Here is a 20,869-nt window from a genome sequence, read left to right on the forward strand (position 1 = left end):
ATTTTGAAACGACTTCCCCGGAAACATCCGTGGTATTGTCTCCTTTACTATAGTTCACCTTTAATCGGGTTAAGCAACGTGTTACCAGCAGGTAGATAATATGACGTTCATAGCGGCTGATTCCGTTCAACGGGCGGCCACTATACGCAAGCGCAGAACCACAGCCAGCATTTGAAAAAAAAAAAAAAAACGAAGAAAAGTGCCAAGTTCCGGTTGGAAACTTTTTATTTTTGTCCCGAGCTCTCGGAGGACACCCACTTCTTCTCCCAACTTGTCCAGCAATGTCTTCCTCCCTCAACGGCAGCGCGCGTTTCAACGAGGCCCGGAGAGTAGCTATCTTCGGTGGGACTCACGGGAACGAGATGTCCGGCGTGACGCTCGTTAACCTGTGGATGAAGAACAGCGCCGAGATCCAAAGGAAGACCGTCCACACTAAACCTTTTATTACCAACCCGAGAGCTGTGGAGAAATGTGCTCGATACGTGGACACGGATCTGAACCGAGCTTTTACTCCGGAAAACCTCAGGTAAAAAAAAAAAAAAAAAAGGGCGACTGGCGCTCATTTATGTATTTATGCAAATGATATTTACACTACCAAATGGAATGACATCATAACTAACATGATCAGAATCTCCATTAAGGAGATCTCATAGCTCAGCATTATCATGCTATACGTAATGTTTGCCAGCATCAATAAAATCCAAGAGTGATCGGAGAGAGCGAGACAGAGAGGCCCGCCCCCCTTGGTCCTCATCTGACTGGCAAACCAGCAGCAAAACGTGAGCGAAACGTGACCAAGCTTCAAATCGTTCAAGACGACCGCCCCCTCCATTAATCCCCCTTAGCCCGATGTCCATTTATGCAAAAGCCTGGCTGGCACTCGAGCCGAGCATGCAACCGCAGCCTAATGTGGTTGAGTAACAACATCACAACATCTCCCTCGAGGTCTCCCCAAAGCATTATCACGTAATGACTTCCCCTAGTAGTCTTAGTCGTGCTATTGTTCCATTCCAAAGAAAAGTGCCTTCTCATCCTCTGTTCCAAAGGATTCATCAAGAGTGGAGAAGCATGGTGGACTAATGGTTAACTTGTGCCTTGCAGTTCTAAAGTTCAATGTTGGAATAGCTTGGAATTCATATGTGCTTGTATTTCCCAAAATATTAGTTATAATCAGTGAGTTTAAATTATTTTTTGTGCAATATTTAAAAGATGGACGGATGTATCTTGGATGCACAAATTATGTTGTTGTTTTTTTGTTCATTTTTTTGCATTTCTTTAATTTTCTTTAAATATAATAATCTTGGATGTGCTCCAGCTCACTCACTTTAATCTTTAAATATCTTCTCCAGCTTCAAAACACTTTGGTGTTTCTCTTGAACGTAACTTGCTAAAAACAGCCCAAGATCCAATGATCCGAAGCCAAAACAGAACCTCAATATTAGTTTCCGTTTGCGTCTATTGCGCTTTCACGGCTCATCAACAGCTACTGTGCTTGTGTGCCCATGCACGGGTGCTCAGGACAATAGCAGATGGTCACTGAAAATAGGGACACAAAGTGCAGATGTAGAGACAATATGTGCGCGAGAGCTACAGTCAATTACAGAACCTCCTAGACGTGGTGTCATTTTGAAACGCTTTAGAGACTAAATAAACAGTAGCGTAACACTAACTTTTGCCTTCAACTAGCACTAAATGTAAAGACTATCTTGATATTTTATATTTCAGCGCTTCAGGTGGCAAGGAGTTGCCATACGAGGTGCAGAGAGCTCAGGAGATCAACAGACTATTTGGACCGAAAGGAAGTCCAGAGGCCTATGATGTCATCTTTGACCTCCACAACACCACATCCAACATGGGCTGCACGCTTATTCTGGAGAACTCCAAAGACCACTTCAATCTGCAGATGATGAACTACGTCAAGGTATGCGCTTACTTATTATCTGTTGGTGGATATATATTTTTTTTAAAAAGTGGAGCCTGGGGTTGCTCAGCTTCATCGTTCTCCACATGACATTAGTTAAGCACCAACTAAAAATGTTTCATGACTACTAAGATAAGATAAGATAAGATAAGATAAGATAAGATAAGATAAACTAAACACAGCCATTTTTCTTCTCCACATGTGTATAATAACAAATTTGACAAATTGAATTTAAAAATACTAACAGCTTGTAACACTTGTATGGCTCGGACCTCCATAGAATAGGACCGGGCATGTTATGGAGCCTCACATTCCTCCTCGCTGAAAATGCACTAAGTGCGAAAAGCCATTCATTTACAACGGCGTGTCCGCCAGAGGGCGACATTTCCCCGTTTTGTAACAGTAATATTAATTCCTCCTAAATCACAGTTTCTTTTTTCTTAATTATAAAAACTTGTTTTTTGCTGTGTTGCAGAAAGCCATGGCTCCCGCCAGTTGTCTGGTTCTATTGAACGAACACCCGCTTCTAAAATATTCCACTTCCCGCTCCATAGCTAAACATCCCGTCGGTGAGTCTCTGAAATACAAGCATTTATTATTATTATTATTATTATTATTATTATTATTATTATTATTATTATTATTATTATTATTATTATTATTATTATTATTACTATTTGTTGTTGTTGTTTCAGGCTTGGAGGTGGGTCCTCAGCCTCAAGGGGTTTTGAGGAGTAACATATTTGAAGCGATGAGGGTCATACTGAAACACGCGTTGGACTTCATCGCTTTGTTTAACGAAGGTAACGCAGACGTTTCTCGCGCAACTTTTTGCGAAGTTTGTTGAAGTGTTATGCAGTTGCAGTCTATTTTGGGCCGTCCGCATGGCCTAACAAGACGCACAATGAATGATGACAAGTCATGCGAACCTGCAGTGGGACCTCCAACTAGCACGTGGAGTGTTTCCGTGCAGCGAGGCAACCATTACCCGAGAAATTAATTGTCGAGAGCCAACGGTGTGGTAATCTGTCTCCGGAGTTGGCGATGAACCCAAAGTGGGGTTGTATGAAGAAAAAAGAAATAAATCAGGCTTTAAAGCAACAACATAAAGCGGCGACGCCTCATTTATGATTCATTTTGGATCAAGTGAACACAGAGGTTCTTAACATGTTCGAAATGTGCTTTGCCGTGTGTCGCCAGGCATGGAATTCCCGTCTTGCACAGTGGAGGTTTTCCGAGTTTCGGAGAGAGTCGACTACCCCAGAGATGGCAACGGAAACATTATTGCCATGGTCCACCCCAATCTACAGGTGGAAAAAAAAAAGTCTTACGCAATAGGACATGAGAACTTGCAGTGTTTGTTGTGAAAGCAGTTTGTTACATTGCGCAACACCCCCCCCCCCCCTTTGCTGTGATTGTTTTTGTTGCAGGACTGCGACTGGGAGCCTCTGAACCCAGGTGACCCAATGTTCCAAACTTTTGATGGGAAGACTATTCCCTACCAAGGAACCGGAACCGTTTATCCCACGTTTATTAATGAGGCAGCCTATTATGAAAAACAACAGGCGTTTGTTACCACTAGACGTGAAACTCTGGTGGCAAGCGCCATCAGAAAAGCATAAAATAAAAAAAATGTAGATTTTAATTGAGCGTTTGGGCCACTTCAACAATTTGTATATATTTTTTGCACTTTTTTTCCTCTCCTAATAGATTCCAAGTTCTGCTCAGTGGTTTTATTTTTTGTGCACTTACTGACAAAAATCAGTTAACTATGCAAAGAATATTTGTAATCTTTACAAGACAAAGATTTTAATCTGACAAATTAGAAGTATATTGTGGTTATTTATGATACGATTGTTATTTAAAAAAATTAAATCCCTTTTATGAGATTAAATCTGGATCTTAATTATTAAAGACCTGATTAGTTTCTGCTTTGTGATTAATTGCTGTATATTTCCTTTTTACACTCAGGAATCTAATTAAGAATCATAACCTTGCAACCTTTGACCCCAAACTGTAGTGATTTGTCTTCCTAGTAACATCCTGGGAGGTTATTTGTGGCCTTTTAAACTACCTGCCAGAAATTCCTGTGGTGCTCTCCTATTGTTGCCTTAACAAAACAAAAAAAAACTTAATTGCGCTGCTAAATTGAAGTGTTTATGTATTGGATAACACGATATTTTAATAATAATAGTATATGCTCCTTCCCTGTCTACACGATGAAAAAAGTGTTATGTCTATTTTGATATTCTCGTGCTGTATAAAGTGCTGTGTGGCTATTATTCAAGGCAGTTGTGTATTGTTTTTCCATGTTTATATGTGCTTATCAAGGCTATCCCTGTGGTCTTATTGTCACTCATCATTATGTCTTATGATTATACGTGTTACCACCATTTTTATGATAAGCAAAGTTGGCTGTCCTTTCAATCCTGTGGAAACAGTCCATAAAATAAATATAAAATACTAACCCTGTCGTCTTCATGTCGTGCATTTTATGTTGAGTGTATAGCACTAGCAACCGCAAGGGGGCGACACACTACCACAAATTAAATTGGACACGGCTTAAACAACTCCCGACTGCTCATTTTCTAGTTTATCGTGCCAAAGTGCATGCGATGTTTTCTTTTTTTTTGGGGGGGGGGGGGGGCAGAATTGGTTAGCACGTCTGCCTTACAGTTCTTAGGTGCAGGGCTCGGTTCCTGCTCTTGCCTTCCTGTGTTAAGTTTGCACCCATTGTTGTGAAAGTAAAATGTGACAGCTACGCCGTCTTCCAGCCAAAAAGAGAAGACAAGCTTTATAGGCAGCTGGAGGTCCTCCAGACCATCATCACCTCTGGCGAGGGGAGAATCCAGGACTGGACCCAGAGTGACCTCTCCCAGGTGAAGCCAGAAGGCAGCCATCTTGCCTTGCCACATCTGTTGGGTTTTGTCTAAAACTATGCCATAATGGCTGCAATCGTGCATCTTTTGAGAAAGTTACAATTGCATTCTTTCTTGGGATAGGGGGAGAACACGCCCACTTCCCCCCCCCCCATTCAAAGATGTGTGCATTAAACATGACATCATGTTTAAATGAGTAGTGACATTATGTTACATCAAGGATGACATCGGCACTGCAAGCGCCTGCAAAAGATGGTGCGAGACTTTCACTGAAAATGTCAGTCCGACGCTTCTGTCCCTGATAAATAAAAACTTTTGGACAGAGATGGCAGAGGTCAAGAAAATGAAAAGCCTGCCACCGTTTGAATCTCACCACAGGTTCTTCTACTCTGGTTACCTGCTTGAGTAGAGCATCTGTGGCTAGAGCCAAACTGTGCCTGGTTTTTTACCTTCTGGATTTGCCACCTTTGGAAGATTCTCTGAAATAAATGAAATAATCACTGAAACTTTTTGTTTACCGTGACCATTGTGATCGATCTACCAAATAATTGCCCAAAATATCAATCAAGTTTTGACTTCTGCGAGGCCTTGAAGATCAGGATCTCAAACACGATTGACTTGACCGCCCTGTATTTGATTTTTTGACAGTAGACATTTTCAAATGTTGGGATTTTCCCGGTTCTGATCCGAACCTGGTTCTTTCCTTTGTACACTATGACGGTTGGTCGAGCAACGGTACGGATAGAAAATAGAAGACAAGAAAATCAAAAGTCATAAAAGTCGACTTCATTCCCGTCAATGACATAGTGACACTTGTCACATGTGTCTCCATTCAAAGACACGTTTGTATTAAACATGACATCAACCCCGAATGAGTGACGTCACATTTACATCAAGCATGACATCGTGCTTTAAGGCCCCCTCGGTGTATGAGAATCAATCAGAGGGAATGTTTTGATGGACATAGTGAGGGAGTACTTTTTGCGTGGATCAAGATGGATAACGAAACCACTTACATTTCCAGTCAGACTCTTCTGTCCCTGACAGAGAAACACTTCTTGAAGATCACGCCCGCTCACTGGGCGCTGCTAGCGGCAGGCGTCCGTGACCCCGCCATTGACATGATCTTGGCCGACATGTGCGGCGAGATCGTGCAGACGGTGGCCACTGAGGTCCTGCAGTTGGTGGTGCCGGTCCTGGTGGAGCACCTGGAGGGGCGGGCGTCCCCCGACGAGATGTCCAACGCGATCGAGAGATGCACGCCGCAACTGGGCAACAGCATCATGACTACCTTTGCCGCAGCCGCCGACGTTCCCGAGGTTGAGTTCGCAGGAGCCAAACGTTTCACGTCTCTCATCGAGAAGGAAGCCAACGTCAGGATGAACTCGGTTTTGAGTTCGGCCCTCAGGAGCAGAGAGGGTCCACCGGAACAGCTGCTTTACGTCAACGCGACCATGTCCAGCGTCAACGCGCTCTATGAGATGGTGAGCCACGCTCACAAATGTCTGTCTTATCTGAGCCAGATGACGCAACGCTTCTACAGGATGAGCGGTCTGACGCCCGTGGATGTGGACGCCGCTACCCACGGAGTGGCGGCCATCCTTCTCAAGTGGGCCAAGGAGGGGCGTGAGGTGCCCGACGACGAATTGCTACAGCGCTCCATAGATGCTAAAATCACCGCCGAGGACATCATCCAGACTATGATCCAGATGCAACAACGCAACGAGCCGACCAAGGGGTATGCCAAACCCTGCATCGACATGACCGCCATATTGGCGAAGGTCAAGCGGTTCTTCTCATCATGCCCCAAATCCTCTAGCAATGATTTGGCCGTCAAGAGTTCATTCAACACGGTTGGACGCTCCCGCTTCCACAAGATGATGGCGGGTCTCAAGAGCATGTTTCAAAAGACTCAGCCGCCCTTTGTCGTCAGCCTTCCGTCACGACGCTCCGGGCAGTCTTCCCGCCAGCGTGCAAGCGGGACCAGGAGCTCCCGGATGTCATGGCGGAAGTCGCAGCCTCTGTCCGAGGATGAGCTGAGGAGAAGGTTCGACACCTTGACCTCCAACCTGGTGGACTGGGAGCTGGAGCCCTGCACAGAGGAAGAGCGGCGGCAGTTGACCGACACAGTTTTCGAGCATCTGCTGGCCCAGCAGGAGGACGGCTCCCTGTCGGCCCACCGCAACGTCCTCTACACCATCACGGACGACACCATCAAGAAGTACATGCAACAGCTGAACCTGTGGATCAAGGTCCTGCGTGTCAACGCCAAGAGCCGCGTAGAGCTTTCGGGAGCCCTCAACGAAATCGACACATTCATCTCCGACCTGAATGACCCCAAAGCGGGGCCCGCCGTCCGGCAGGACAAGTACAGCTCGGAGGCGGTTGCGCCGTCGTCGGTAACTGATACAATGACGGCTAGCCCGGTAATGACGGTGCCGCCGTCCACCAGCGTGACCGCAAGCCCGGTGGTGGAGTTGCCATCATCCACCAGTAGTCTGCATCAGGCGCACGTGAAGAGTATGGTGAGCGCTTTGATCATCGCCCTGGTCATGCGCCTGTCGTGGAGGAGCAGATCGTGTACCAAGATTACCACCATTTTGCCCGTCATCAAGCGTCTCTCGGAGAGGGCGGTGGATGAGATAAGCCCCAAAATGGCCGCCGCCCTCGCCGACATGGACACATACGATGCCGTGATCCAGGCAGTGGCAAGAGAACTGTCCAAGGAGTTTGACTCTTCTCAAATGCCGTTTCTGGTGGACAATCCAGGCTTTGACGATGCAGTTTTCAGGCATCTCGAGGTCCAAATCCAACTGATCAGCAGTGGTGTGTCCCTGAGCTCCAACAACTTCCTCTCCACTCTGAATAGGGTACTCAGTAGACCCTTTCTCAGCCTGTTCCGCCCAGCGACCCATCCAGTGGCCAACATTGATTGATGCTGAAGTGGGGAACCTCAAGTTGTTATATTTTAACATTTACAATTGTGGAGCCTGAGTTTACTTACATAGTCACTCAAATGACAATTTTTTTTCACTCTTGGAAGAAGCTAACCAGCGTTTTTAAGCAAGTGCGCTGGATCTTTTTCTAGAACTGATACCTGAGATATCCGTCGATACCAAGTAAATACTGGTGCCAGTATTAACGATATTGATACAAAGTATTTTTAGGTTAAAAAAATGACATGCATGCAAATTCAAGTTTCTTGGTGAGTTCTTAACGCAGTTGCAATATTCAAAGTAGCGATAAACCTTCTAGCTTGTTTTGATTTGATTTGTTACATAAGATAACCAGTGTAACATTATTTACTATTTTGGTTTCCTTTCTGCAGGCCTTGTACTGCCAAGAGGAAAACAAATCTTCACTCTGCTTGCAGGTAGTTGCAGTTAACCAAGCTATTCTCACTCAGTATATTTTATGTTGTGCCACAAGAATAAATAGCTGGTAGATGGAAAAGCTCAAACAAAGCATATTATGACTCAATGTATAACATCCATCATTGTAAATATATTTATTTGAAAATCATATGTCTGTATAGAAACATTCACTAAAAAGGAACCAATGAGAAATAGAAATAAATGCTGGCTGTTTGGAATCAATCCAATACCGATACCCACATTATTGATCTGCAAAGCTCTACTTTTTTTTGCATCCAGCTAAGCCACGCCCCCAAAGTGACGCCGCTTTGTTTACAAACTAAAGGGGTTATTAACGTACCTGTATCAGCATTGGTCTGTATTGCTCTTCATTTTAATAATAATATTTTAATAGAAATATTCACCTCTTTGCAAAGTCAGCCGTTACCTTAAGAGTTAATCTTGGCCATGCATCAGAAAGTAAAAAATATTCGATGGTTTAAAAGACGTAGTATCCACAAATGCACCTGCTGGCGTATTCCTAAAAGACATTTACCAAATGCACTTGAAGGCAACACAGCCGCCGATACAGGAAGTGTTGAAACTTTTTCGCCTGTGCTATCAAACTACATCCTCACACAAGGTGCACAACTTCGTCTGTGATTTGTTTTTGGAAGGGCTTTTAAAGATGGTTGTAAAGTGGTTAGTTTGATTAAGACGGACTGTACTTGCAACTGAGAGAAAAAAAAAAAAAAGACGTGAGGTAAGAGGACTCCGATTGCTGCAACATTTTACACAGCGAGCCTGCTTGTGCCCGGGCGTGAACGACAGCAAGATGTGGGAGCAAGAAGAATTTGCTAAACATTGGCGGAACGAATTCCCTGACGGCGAAGTCCCACAAATGAATTTAAATACGATTGATGACATCGAGTCGCAGCTGGAGGCTTCGAAAGCCAACTTGAAGCGGCTCCAGAAGGCTCTGTCCGAGGAGAAATTCAAGGTGATCTACCTGCAGACCACCATGGCGCGACAGAAGAACGACGCGGAAAGTTGTCACGGCAAAGACGTCAACTTTAACGCCGATGCCTTCGTCACACCGAAGAACTTGAAGATATCTCAAACACGGAGCGAAGGATGCGACGGGAAAAGATCCAAAGTATCTGATGTGGGGAGTGGGACATTCCAGTCGGGTAACGCGACTAGTAATTCGTTCAGCCGGGAGCGGAGCAAATTCAGCGGCAAGACAGGCAAGCCCGTCCCCATCCCCGTCCCCCCTCGTAAACCGAGTCATCTGAGACTGAACCCTCCCGGCGTCTCTCAAACGAAGAATAATGATGACAACAGTGACAAGGAATATGAGGATTTGGAGATGAATGCCAATTTTGTCAGGAATAACCTGTTAGTACCAAAGTCAGGGAGTAGAGACAAGCAGAAGCCTAGCAGCATCCGTCACCCGGACACTCTGCGGCCTTTCCGCCTGAGTCGAGACTTTGACTCCGGGGATGACAGTCGGATGTCGCCGCCTTTCCTGCACATTGGACGTGGTTCAGGCTGCAGCACGCCAGACCGGAGGAGTGATGGCTACCTCAGTTCAGAGCATGACGACGACTCTTCTGCAGGTAGTCTTTTGACAAGTCTATTAACTACCGTTTTTTTCCATGTATAATGCGCAAAATCTAACGAATTAATTGACCTAAAATCTGGGGTGCGCATTATACATGGGTACAAAAAAACATTTTTTTTTCTTTTTTTTAATAAAACTAGTTGACAGCTAGGCATAAATAGCCAGTTTGTACCAATGCCCAATGGTAACACTAAATTTAAAAAGTAAATTATCTTTATTGCGACCATAATCATGATTGCACAAAAACTACATGTTTTTTAATCATTAAAAATGATGTACAGGGATCCCTCGCTACTTCGCGTTTCGTTTATCGCGGCTTCACTACATCGCGGATTATTTTTCCAAATGAAAAAAAACAAAACATTTAAAAGTCAAAATAAAACTTCTAAATTGAGGAAACTTGTGTTTATAATATATATATTTTAAAAATATATATTTACATAATTCTCTTTTAACCTTTGAAATGTGTTGAAAATCTGTTTGAAGAAAATAGCTTAGACCGCTTGTCATCCTTTCTATCAAAAGTGGGTTATATTTGGCGATTGCATCTTTGAACGTGGATGCTTCTTACAACAAAGACGATTAATGTTGAACAATAAGTTCAGCCTCACTTTTACTTCCTCAAGACGTGACGTGAGTCAAGTGCTGCTGACTAGCAAAAGCATATGAATAGAATTGAGGAAGACTTTTAGGATCAGTGTCTATTGTGACACACTTTTGAAAATTTGAGGATCACAAATGAATTTATAGGCTAGTATCCTTCATAATTATTTTCCCCTGAGGTTTTTGGTTGTGTTTTGAAGTGCTCATCCTCACTGTTTGTTTCATTTTGAATTCTGTCGTCATTCTGATTTCATTGTGTTTTCTTCTTTCCTTTTTGTAGCAGTCAAGGGAATTTCTAGACCATAAACTTAGATGGCAGTAATTTGCACTTGATGCAAAATCCATCCCATTTTGTTGCCCACCTGCACATTGGTCCATTCTGTACTCTAGGCAGCAAGACTAATCATTAGAAAGCCTTGGTTGAGGACAATGCAACGTGTGGGAAGTTGCGGGAATAGTCCGAGGCGGTTTACGTGTCTTGGCTGTCGTAGCAACAGTAGATGTCTGCCGCATGGTCACCGAGCAACAACGGTGAGCTCATGCCAGGCAGGATTCTCGTTCACAATCATCCATCAAGTCATGCGGGTCTTATACTGGTTTGCATTTTTAGTCAGGGACCCAACTGACTAGTTTCCTAAGCAGCTGATTGTATAGAATTTGGCATTTTAGACGACTCGGACAACAAAGCATTTGTGGAGAGCAGAGCGAGATTGCATGTCACATATTTCTTCTTGACTCTCCGTCTCCTCTCTCACACAAGCATGACATGTTCAGGCTCGTCTTGGACTATAAGTGCAATGGGAAACAGGGAGAGCAACATTTTGTGAAAATGTATAAATAGCAGCCCGGACTATTAGTTTTGAATGTATTTTGTGTTTCGGTTTCACTAGTTTTTCAATAGTTAAACATTTGACATAAAGAATTGGAAAATTTTGAGGAACAAAAACGGAGATGTATTAATTTTATTCGCCCGTTTATTTTGATTAATTTGTATTGGTTTTATCTAAAATATATTCTATGAGTAGATATGACTCATTTCTTGTCTATAACTTGTTCTTAAATGCTTTTCCTAGTAGAGCCATCAGAGGTGTGTGTGTGTGTGTGTGTGTGGTGGGGAGTGAATCTTCTGAATGCTAATTTCTCTGCCGTTGCTGTGCAGGAAGGCAGACAGGATGCCTCAGTGGTGACGCAGAGTTGTGGACTTGTGCAGCATCACTGCTCGCAAAGGAAATGGATGCAGGGTGGTGTTTGAGTGCACAAAGCATTGCTCTGCATCTTAGGTGTGAAATGCATGACTGCGTTTTATTATTATTATTGCTTTAGCGCTGTCCTCCAAGCAATCTCCAATGATAAACAGTTTTTATTGGCAGTTTTTTAAAGAATGCAGTGAGACCCAAATCATCCTTACCAATTGAAATGAATGGAAATGACATTAATCTGTTCCCAAAAGACAACACACATTTTATACAGTGTGTATTTTAATGAGGTAGAACTTTATTCAAACATACATTAATGACAATTAAAAAAAGAAGAATTTTCATCATTTTTGATTACACTGCATTAATTAAATCCAGTTCCCAGGTACTTCTTGTCAATTGTTTTGCAGTGGGTGTTTGCTGTTTAGTACTCGAGACTGATTCATAACATTGTCTCCTCTCTGAGCTCATCAGTTTGGCACTAATATTAGTCACTCGAGAATAGAAAGGGGAATTGGCTATGTTCAGAGTTTCATGTTTGTGTTCCGCCCTTCCCTTAAAGCGCTGGCATTAGTATAGTGGGACGTGAACATGAAAATCCCATCCCTCAGATGAATTAAAGCCTCTAAAGAGAAAAATATAATATACCAGAGGCACACTGTTGCACTTATCCACTTTTAAAATCTGTGCGACGTAAAAAAGGGAGCTAAGGGTGTCTTCCTGTTTCCTTGTCAGTCGACTGATTCGCTTTCGGACGCTTCCTTGTCTAACCAAACCCTTTTGTGTCACGTCAACTTAACCGCAAGTTAAGACATTACTAAGTATAGAGGATGTGACCTTTAGTTTAAACACACAGGTTGGTCGGGATATCTCAGTGTGGGGATTTCTAGAATTCCGATGACGCAAACCTTGGCTAGACCAGTGAGGAAAATCCTTTTATATGCCGTATGAATCATCACCTTACTGTCAGGAGACTTGGCCTAAATCTTCTCCCTGACATGCCTTGTCTTTTCCTTTGACATTTCTACAGCCACAGCATCTTTGTGCTTCTCAACGAACCAGTTTAGTTTCACTTTATACACGGAAAGAAAAGACATCTGTGGTGTCCGGTCACAGGAGACCCCCCTTAGTGGGTTTTAAGTTTCAGTAGGATCCTTTTGGAAACACTAGCCACTCAGTATTGTTAGTATAATCTAGATAACATTAAATGTACCTCAGGACATTGAAATATATATATTTCTTACGTTCCTCTCCTTTACCTTAATAATATATTTATAAATTAAATTAAATTCTATAATAAATCTGATCTGCACATTCAGAACCAAAACAAGAACAGTCTGTACTAATCTGACAATGCAGGTTTAGCACTTGCTATCTTTAGAGCTGAATATGCTGCAGTCTGCCAATGAAACTGAGGGAAACCGGTTCTTGGTAGGCCAATTTGGATCCAATTTTTTCACACACCAATCGCCTGCAAATAAACTGGCTGTCACTTGTGCAGATCACCTACAGTGTTTATTTTTCTTACTGTAACTTGCCTGTAGGCTGTTAGAATGGAAAGAATGAAAGAGACAAAGAATGGAAATAGTTCCTTTGGGGGCAAGATGTCTCCTAAATTTTATTTTCTCTTAATTTCATCATGGATTGCTTTTTTTTTGGACTTTGGAAAATGTACTTGCCAGTGTGTTGGCGCAAACTCGACACTAGAGGGCAGTATTTCACCGCATGGACAATGGCTGAGTTTGTTTTCATTGTTTTTCTTTTTTTTTTAAAATATTACACAAGTGTGGTTTTTGTAACATAACGAAGAAGCCGGATATACTGGTACTGTATAAATAGCAGGAGTTGATCAACACTACACGTGTTTTCGCTTCTTGGCAAATCACAGCGTGATTTATTTCAACATTGACCCCGATAGATCAAAAATGTTTATGCTGGCGTGACTCAAATGAGCGCCTCCGGGGCCTGGTCTGGGCGAACAGGGTGAAACGGGATCTTGTCTGTCAGAAGATACTACATGCGCACATGGAGCAGGAATGTCGGTATTGTAATTGTTAGATAAATGACTCTCTTAGTGCGATCCCGTGCTGCTAAAACCTCGGGAAGACAAGTGACATACTTGCGCCGTCGCCATCAAAATCATCCCAAGGGCCTTTTCTGCACTGTTTCACATATTTAAAAAGAAGCAGGTAGCAGACAATAAAAACACCCCAGACGATTGCAGGAACTCTCATTTAACAAGTAGACATTCATCACACTGGTGCTTTTTAATAATGGATGCTCACTTCTGCCCAAATCCCCTCCCACTTTTTAAAACAAAGGGATACGGGTGATCTATCTACTCGTCACTCGTCTCTAAGGGGTGTTTACACTCCCTCACAAAGCCCTCAGTGCATACCGGTGGGGCAGATGGTATATTGATAAAGCTTTGACCTGTCGTCAGATAACTAATTTGCAGTACTTTGCTTTTCCGTGGATAGAAAAACTGCTCCCCTCTTCCCGGGTGTGCACCTCCATCGTCTCTCAACCACGTCAATTACGTTGAAAAACCTTTTGAAGAGTCGAGCGGGGGGGATGGAGAGCTTTTTTACATTTGAGTCTCATCTCCCGCTTAGGATTCCAGTGAAGAGATGAGAGGAGCAGGTGGGGGAGACTGGGGCAAATGTGGGGTGGTGACTGGAAAATTTGTGCTATTAACAGAGACCCCTTTACCCTGAGGGGGAAAGAGTCGAAATATTAGGGAAGCATCGGGTCGGATGCGCTTTGGGTCAATGTAGTGGGGTGCGGGGACAATGTAGGTGGGAGGATGGCGGATTGGCTGGTGCGCTGTTTTGTGCCCTAATTACACACGCACACAATTATCTCTGTGTAGCCTACATGACAGTTATCTAATAAATTGTCCGGCAAACATTTTTACTGCCTCTTATTGAAAAGCAAATTCTGATTGTACACTTGGAAAAAATGGTTTACATGTAATCTAATTGATTTTGATCAATTTATATCCTTGCATAAACTGTATAGATACTAGTGTAAGAAAAAAAAACCCTGCAAAACTAAAGCATTATTTATGAGTCACTACTTAAATGATGATATATAAAAAAAAAGGGTGTGTAAATAATCAAATTTCCTAAGGGAATTTTTGCTTTCAGAACTGGGGGGGGGGGGGGGGTCAAAATCTGTAATTTAAATGTTACCCTTTTTGAGCTAACAATGAGGCCCCTTGATGCCCTTTGTTTCGTATTCACACTCACAGGATGATGATGTAATCAAAAGCATGCTTTGTTGGCATATTTCTTTTATATTAGTGCCGTATGATTAGATAACTGTTTGCAAAATTTGAGAAAATGCTGAAAAATCGACAGTGGGGAAGCGGTGTTCAATTTCGACCAGGGATGAAGTATTATTCCGTTTTTTTTTTTTTTTATTGTACTACAAAGAACTAGCCCGAGTTTATCTACAGCCAGACAGTTGCATTATCAGAATTTATTGTCCCAGATTTAAGACAAAGGATGTATACAGTAGGTAAATGTATTTTTGATGAAGTCCCTCTCTGCTGTTTTACGCTTGGATGGCTTTTCCCTTTTTATAAATCTGCATGCGAGGGCATTTTCCAGAACAAATGCTAATGTATTTTTTATTTTTTTTTGGTCTCCATTATGATACATAAATGTGTATTCCAAAATGCCTCGGCAGAAATGCATTAACACACCACTGTGTGTTTTTTTTTTTTTCTCCAGCTGGCTCACGAGAGCAGACAAAGAGCGAGGCTCGGGGCCCGCTGCTGGTTGAGGTGGGGCTGCCCTGGGAGGGGGTCCTCATGTCAGTCTTTGTGTCCTAATTGAAGTTTTTAGAGGAGGTCGATGGGGGAGGATGGTTGTTTGTGGGACCTGGTAGGGGTTTGAAGTGAGGTGTTTTGATAGTGTTTCTGGGGTTGTCAAAATAGAGCTCTGAATTTGCTAGTGAAGTGTTGGGGGTAGTCAGGGGATAATAACCACATTAGCATTTTTTTTTTTTTTTCCATTCAACTTTTTTTCGCTCGACTCAGGTTCATAAAGCAGTACGGATTTGCATCTCTGTTTAGGATGCACATTTTTAGTATATTTTTTAAATTTCAAGGTTGAATGATATAGGTTTGTTACTTCGACAAAGTGACTTTTTTTTATTTATTTATTCTTTTTTTTAGAGAGAGAGAGAACATACTGTGACATGGGCAGAACTTCTGCTTCTTCCGCAGTATTGATGACTTTGTAATATGCATTGTTATCAAAAGCAGAACTGGACTGGGATTATATTGACCAATTTATTTTTCCCAAATATATTTAACGTTTTTTCCTCTATCTTGTGTGTGCGTGTTAACTATAATAAATATTTAGGGCTTTTTTGTTTCAACTAAATATCCAAAATTTAAGAATGAAAAGCAGCTGTTCATTGAGATCCAGGAAAAGCTCAAATAGAAACCCAAAGCTGCTTGTTTGTACAAATGAGAAAAAGCACTCTAATGCGTCACTTCTACTTGGAGACGTAGAACGAAAGTGAGCGAGAGCGAGCAAGCCACAGAGAGAGAGAGAGAGAGAGAGAGAGGGAGGGAGGCAGTGCTTCTCCCTTCCCCTAGCAACGGTCGGCTTTGGTCGTTTCCAGCCTGTTGTTTTCGCACACTGTCTCTGGGCTACACACACACACACACACGCTCTCATACACTCCTTTGACTCGCTTGCTCGTCTGCCTCTTGGACCCCCAAGGGTGTCGCTTGACATTTCATCCCAAGCCCTCTTTGAGCTCCTTGCTCCGGGATGAAAGCGTTATCGCAAGGATAAGATCAGCACGGCCGCAACTTAGAAGGAGGCGGACGAAACGGGTGGATAGCCCAGTGACTGACAAGGGCTCGGAGAAGAGCGAAGCGGGGAAAGAAAAGGAGGATGGAGCCCCTTAGTGCCCGTGGCCTGCCTCGACTCTCCTGGATTGACACCCTGTATAGCAGTAGGTACCCCCGTCTTGTTTCCTCCCATTCGTTTTGCTTCATCTCCATCTCCTGCACTGCCCGAGCGCTCGTTTGTCCGAGAATACTTTTCTCTGGATTTCCAATTAGTGTGCATTACTGTAGTTGTCCATAACAACCTTGTTGACTCCATTCCCGGGAAGAGCGAACGTCTCATTCCTGCTGGCAGTTTGGCAACCAAAAGCAAAACACAGGCCACTCGGATGTTGAATTTTTAATCCGCTCCTTATTGCTTTTACTGCTGTGCTGTTTCTCGAACATGTTCTTTAGTAGACTTGGCCACTTAGGCAAGAGTGAGTACGATTTCCATCGCGTTCTCTTCGGATTTAACTTGAATGAGTTTTGAGTGAGCCCTTTAATTACTTTATTAAGGGCTGTCCCCATTTCTGAACTTGCCCTATGATGATGGCAGCGAACTAGTTCTAGTTGGATTCGAAACTTCTGCTTTTTACAATCCAAAAAAAAGAATAATCTGGCAATAAAGTCGCACAACCTCAGAAACATTTAACCAACAATCAATTCCACCCATTCTTAATAATCACTGAATTGATTTTTTAATTGTTATGGCCCATCCCTAATGACAATATATAATAATATAATAGAGATTATATATCGTATACTATTTAATGGATGCCGCCTTTGTACTCAAATATGCTAATTTGGAGCAGATTGATTTTTCACTCGTGACATTGGTATTAATCATTTCTTTGTTTGTATTCAATTTAAAGTTGAACTTCTTTGTCACTGAAGCAGCTCATTTTGTGTAAAATCAAAAAAAATCACCAACCATTTTAAGTGAATATTTTATTACCAAGCCCTCCATTAGTGTGCTTTCCAAAAATAGGTCAAACTAATTGATTTTTTTTTCCATCAATAGGGATCTTTGCATCAATTTGTACTTTTTTGATATAGTGCTATTTTAGTTCCTGTATACTCTCCACACCTAATGTGCTAATTCACACCTATTATGTGAAAGGCTGCATGCTAACAATAGTAAGCAGGCATTGTTAGCATTACAACAGCCTTTGCAATTCACGCTCTACTATGAGCTCTTTTAAAGAGTCCTTTACTTTAATGCACCTGTCATTTCAGCCTTTTTTTTTTTTTTTTTGCAGACACCACATTTATCCTGTTCTCAAGACTACTTTTAAAACTTCCTCTGTACTGTTGAATCACTCTGCGGAATATGACCCCGGTGTGGTTGTAAATGGCGTGTAGCAGTAATACACCTCCGGGAACAAAATTGTATGGGCTAAAGATGTGGATTTCCTGCCACGAGGCAAAAGTTCCATCCGGCCAATGTTAATACTAAATAATACATCTTTATTTGTATAGCATTTTCACAATGGCTTTTGAAAGCGTTTTATAAAAAATAATATACTTTGGCTTAGGCAGACACTGCTTTTTTTCATTTTTACCCCACATTTATTTTCTAGCTGTCACTACACCAAATATTTGTCTTTTGTTCCTGTCGTCACCCCCCCATCATCTGTGATAAATGCAGTCAACCTCACTGCTGCTCCTGGCTGACTTTGACCCAGTCCTAGTTCTGTCTCCAAGTGTTTAATGTTCGCAGTTATTTGGCTGTCACGTGACCTGCGACTGCAAACAGCACCACTGAGACGATTCCAAATAGCATCCTAGCGGCATTTAACTCAACCAGCAAAATCAATTCGGGACAAATTGTAGCTAGTATTTCCAACATTACCGAATAATCACTTCCATTATCTTGATCAATAGATGAAGAAAACGTCTCTGTGGTAGCTATAGAAACAGATATTCAAATTGTCCTCGCGCACGCACAGCACGACTGCAACGGAGAATGATTTTTTTGTCAGCCCAAAGCAAAGTTATGTAATAGCATAATCTCTACTGCCGCTACCATGCGAGGCTTTTCTGCTTTGTCTTCAAGCATCTTCCTCCCTCACTCCCAGTTGACCTGCAAAGGGGTTCTTGTTTATATAATCCACTTCATGTCTAGTTTTCACACAACATGATAGTTACATTTTACGTCCTGGTTTGTCAAATAGAAATTTTCTATCTAATATGATTAATTAGTGCAAAGGTTTTATCTACATTGACAATGAGGTGTTTGCTTCATCCAGTTGATCAAAACAATACGGTTCACCGATGGAGATAATAACACACCTTTGAATAAAGGCTCCTTAAAAAGTGTCAATTAAAACTGAATTATTAGCCAATTAAAATTTGAATTATACACGCTCATTAGATTGGTGTACTGAATGGCCGCCAAGTGTCACTACTAGGCGAGATAAGCCAAATTAAAATACGCTGTGGTCTCCTCAGGAAAGCGAGTCCAGAGTGAGGGACAGATGCGGAACAGTCAAAAGTCTAATTTAGCTGCTCCGTCTTGCCAAGATGACGCTCCCATGAACCAAGACTGTCGGGGTCCATTCAGTGACAAGCATATGAATAATAGATGCTTCTTTTGCCTCGGTTGGTTATGTTGTTATCCTTCCACAAAAATCCCACAGCAGATACTGTAGAAAATGAATTTCTGTGCCAAATTGATATGAGCAAAATTCTGTACTCTTTTGTTTTTGATGTAGTTTGTGAAGATTTTTTTTTTCTCCCTCCTGGAAAATGTAGGTCAACCAAATGAAATGTACCAAGCACACAAATAAAAAGGTCAAATATAAGACAACTGTTCATATGCTGAATTATGAAAATGAATTAAGTGCGGAATGATTCATAGGTGAGCCTTTGCTTGGCTAATCATTATCATCTCTAAAATTATACATCCCCAGATGCAAACGCGTGATAAGTAATAATTGTTCAGTGACTCTGTCAATTCAGTCTCAACTCGTTGATGGCTAGCTGTTGTGCTACATTGCAGACCTGCTCTATGTCACAACTCCTCCAGCCAGCCATTATTTTTTTTATCATCACATGATGCTCTAAAAATCCTTTGTTAGTTTTGATGTTAGGGCGTGTGTTTTTCTGCTATGGCGATCTTTGGGGACTATCACTACGCCCTCAGGGAGCAACGTGTGTGTACATTTGTGTGTGTATTGTCTGTTACGTTACCATAGATGGCAGCCATCGTCAGCGGTTATCATCGTAACCACCAACCATCTCCTTTTGCCATCCATGCCACATTCCGTTCAGCCAATGGGCTCCAAGTAGCGTCGCCCTCCCGACCAATGGCGCGATTTACATGCTCCCGGAAGGCAAGCGCCTTTGATTAAGCATTCTGGGTAGTCGAGCGGAATGAAGACGATGAGGAAAGAAAGGAGGTGAAGAGAGAGAGCAAGAAGCAGCTCGGGAACGATGAGGCCATTATGAGTTGAGAGGGCTGATGGATGCTTTGGAGCAACATCCAGATCGTCTCGTGTGACCAAACTCATACTGTTGGTCATTTATTACCTCCATTTTGAAATTCATAACAACTAAGTAAATCACAGATATAAATCTTGCTCTTTAAATGCTTGCCTTCCAGAAATCTTTCATTTTCAGTTAATTCCCAAACCTACGTGTGTCGTTTAAAGATTGATGAGACCTTCATTGTAGCTTGGCCTCGCCCTGAAGTTGTCTGCTGGGATTGGAAATGGCCGCTGACGTCCAGACTGGTTGCTCTGACAAGAACTTGCAGACTATCTTTTTTTTTTTCCCCGATTCATGGATAGTGTCGTTAGGATAGTATGTTTTCCCCGGCATGCTCTAATTCCCTCTTCATTTGTAATTCACCACTTAACTTGAATCTTTTTCGGAACAGGCTCAAAATCAATATACACACACAAGGCCTCTCCTGACTGTGTGTCCAGTATACTAACAAACTCAAACCATTTATTGTTATTATTTAAGACTCTCCTCCCACTTAGTTTCGGGGGATGTAGTTTATATCATCGACAGGCTGTTATGACGGAAGTAAAATGGAGCATATTTCAAACTGCCACTACCGTTGCTGCTTTGTGATTGGCTGACCAACCATCGCAGCAATAGGCCACACCTCTTATTTAATTGGGGTGAGGTATTTGTTGCAAAATATAAAAAAAAATTAAAACAAAAGTACACTTAAATCTTGAGTTTATATATACATTTTATTTTTATATATATTATTTTATATATATATTTTTGGTGATTCAATTTAACCTATCTATGCTCTACTGGCTGCGTTTCTAGTTGAACTGTTTTAACGTCAGCGTTTGGTATCAGGTTTCTCTTACTCATCTTTATATTATGCTGCAAGACTCCTTGCTCGGGGTATCACCTTACACCTGAAACCTTTTGACTGTTTTTATCTCCTGTATAGTATTCTAATTGAGCGGGTGAGTGC

General features: G+C 42.2%; 2 protein-coding genes across 7 annotated transcripts in view; both read left to right on the plus strand.

Moving 5' to 3' along the window:
* The first annotated feature begins 20 nt into the window (after positions 1-20).
* Positions 21-4,388, plus strand: aspa (aspartoacylase). The gene is made up of 6 exons (XM_061298712.1): positions 21-526; positions 1,726-1,921; positions 2,397-2,490; positions 2,617-2,724; positions 3,122-3,231; positions 3,352-4,388. Exons 1-6 carry the CDS (start codon positions 282-284, stop codon positions 3,541-3,543), a joined length of 945 nt encoding a protein of 314 aa, XP_061154696.1. The 5' UTR covers positions 21-281; the 3' UTR covers positions 3,544-4,388.
* Positions 4,389-8,727: 4,339 nt separating this feature from the next.
* abr (ABR activator of RhoGEF and GTPase) overlaps positions 8,728-20,869 on the plus strand; it is a 46,891-nt gene continuing 34,749 nt past the window's right edge. For 2 of the 6 annotated variants that reach the window (XM_061298612.1, XM_061298613.1), the window contains exon 1: positions 8,728-9,772. In XM_061298612.1, the coding sequence (XP_061154596.1) occupies positions 8,989-9,772 (784 nt within the window). In that variant the 5' untranslated portion in view covers positions 8,728-8,988. Of the gene's footprint in view, positions 9,773-16,245; positions 16,554-20,869 lie in introns of those variants that run through there. The other 4 variants (XM_061298614.1, XM_061298615.1, XM_061298616.1 and 1 more) reach the window with 2 other exon arrangements.

Source organism: Syngnathus typhle, linkage group LG15, assembly GCF_033458585.1.
Source record: "Syngnathus typhle isolate RoL2023-S1 ecotype Sweden linkage group LG15, RoL_Styp_1.0, whole genome shotgun sequence".
NCBI lineage: Eukaryota > Metazoa > Chordata > Actinopteri > Syngnathiformes > Syngnathidae > Syngnathus > Syngnathus typhle.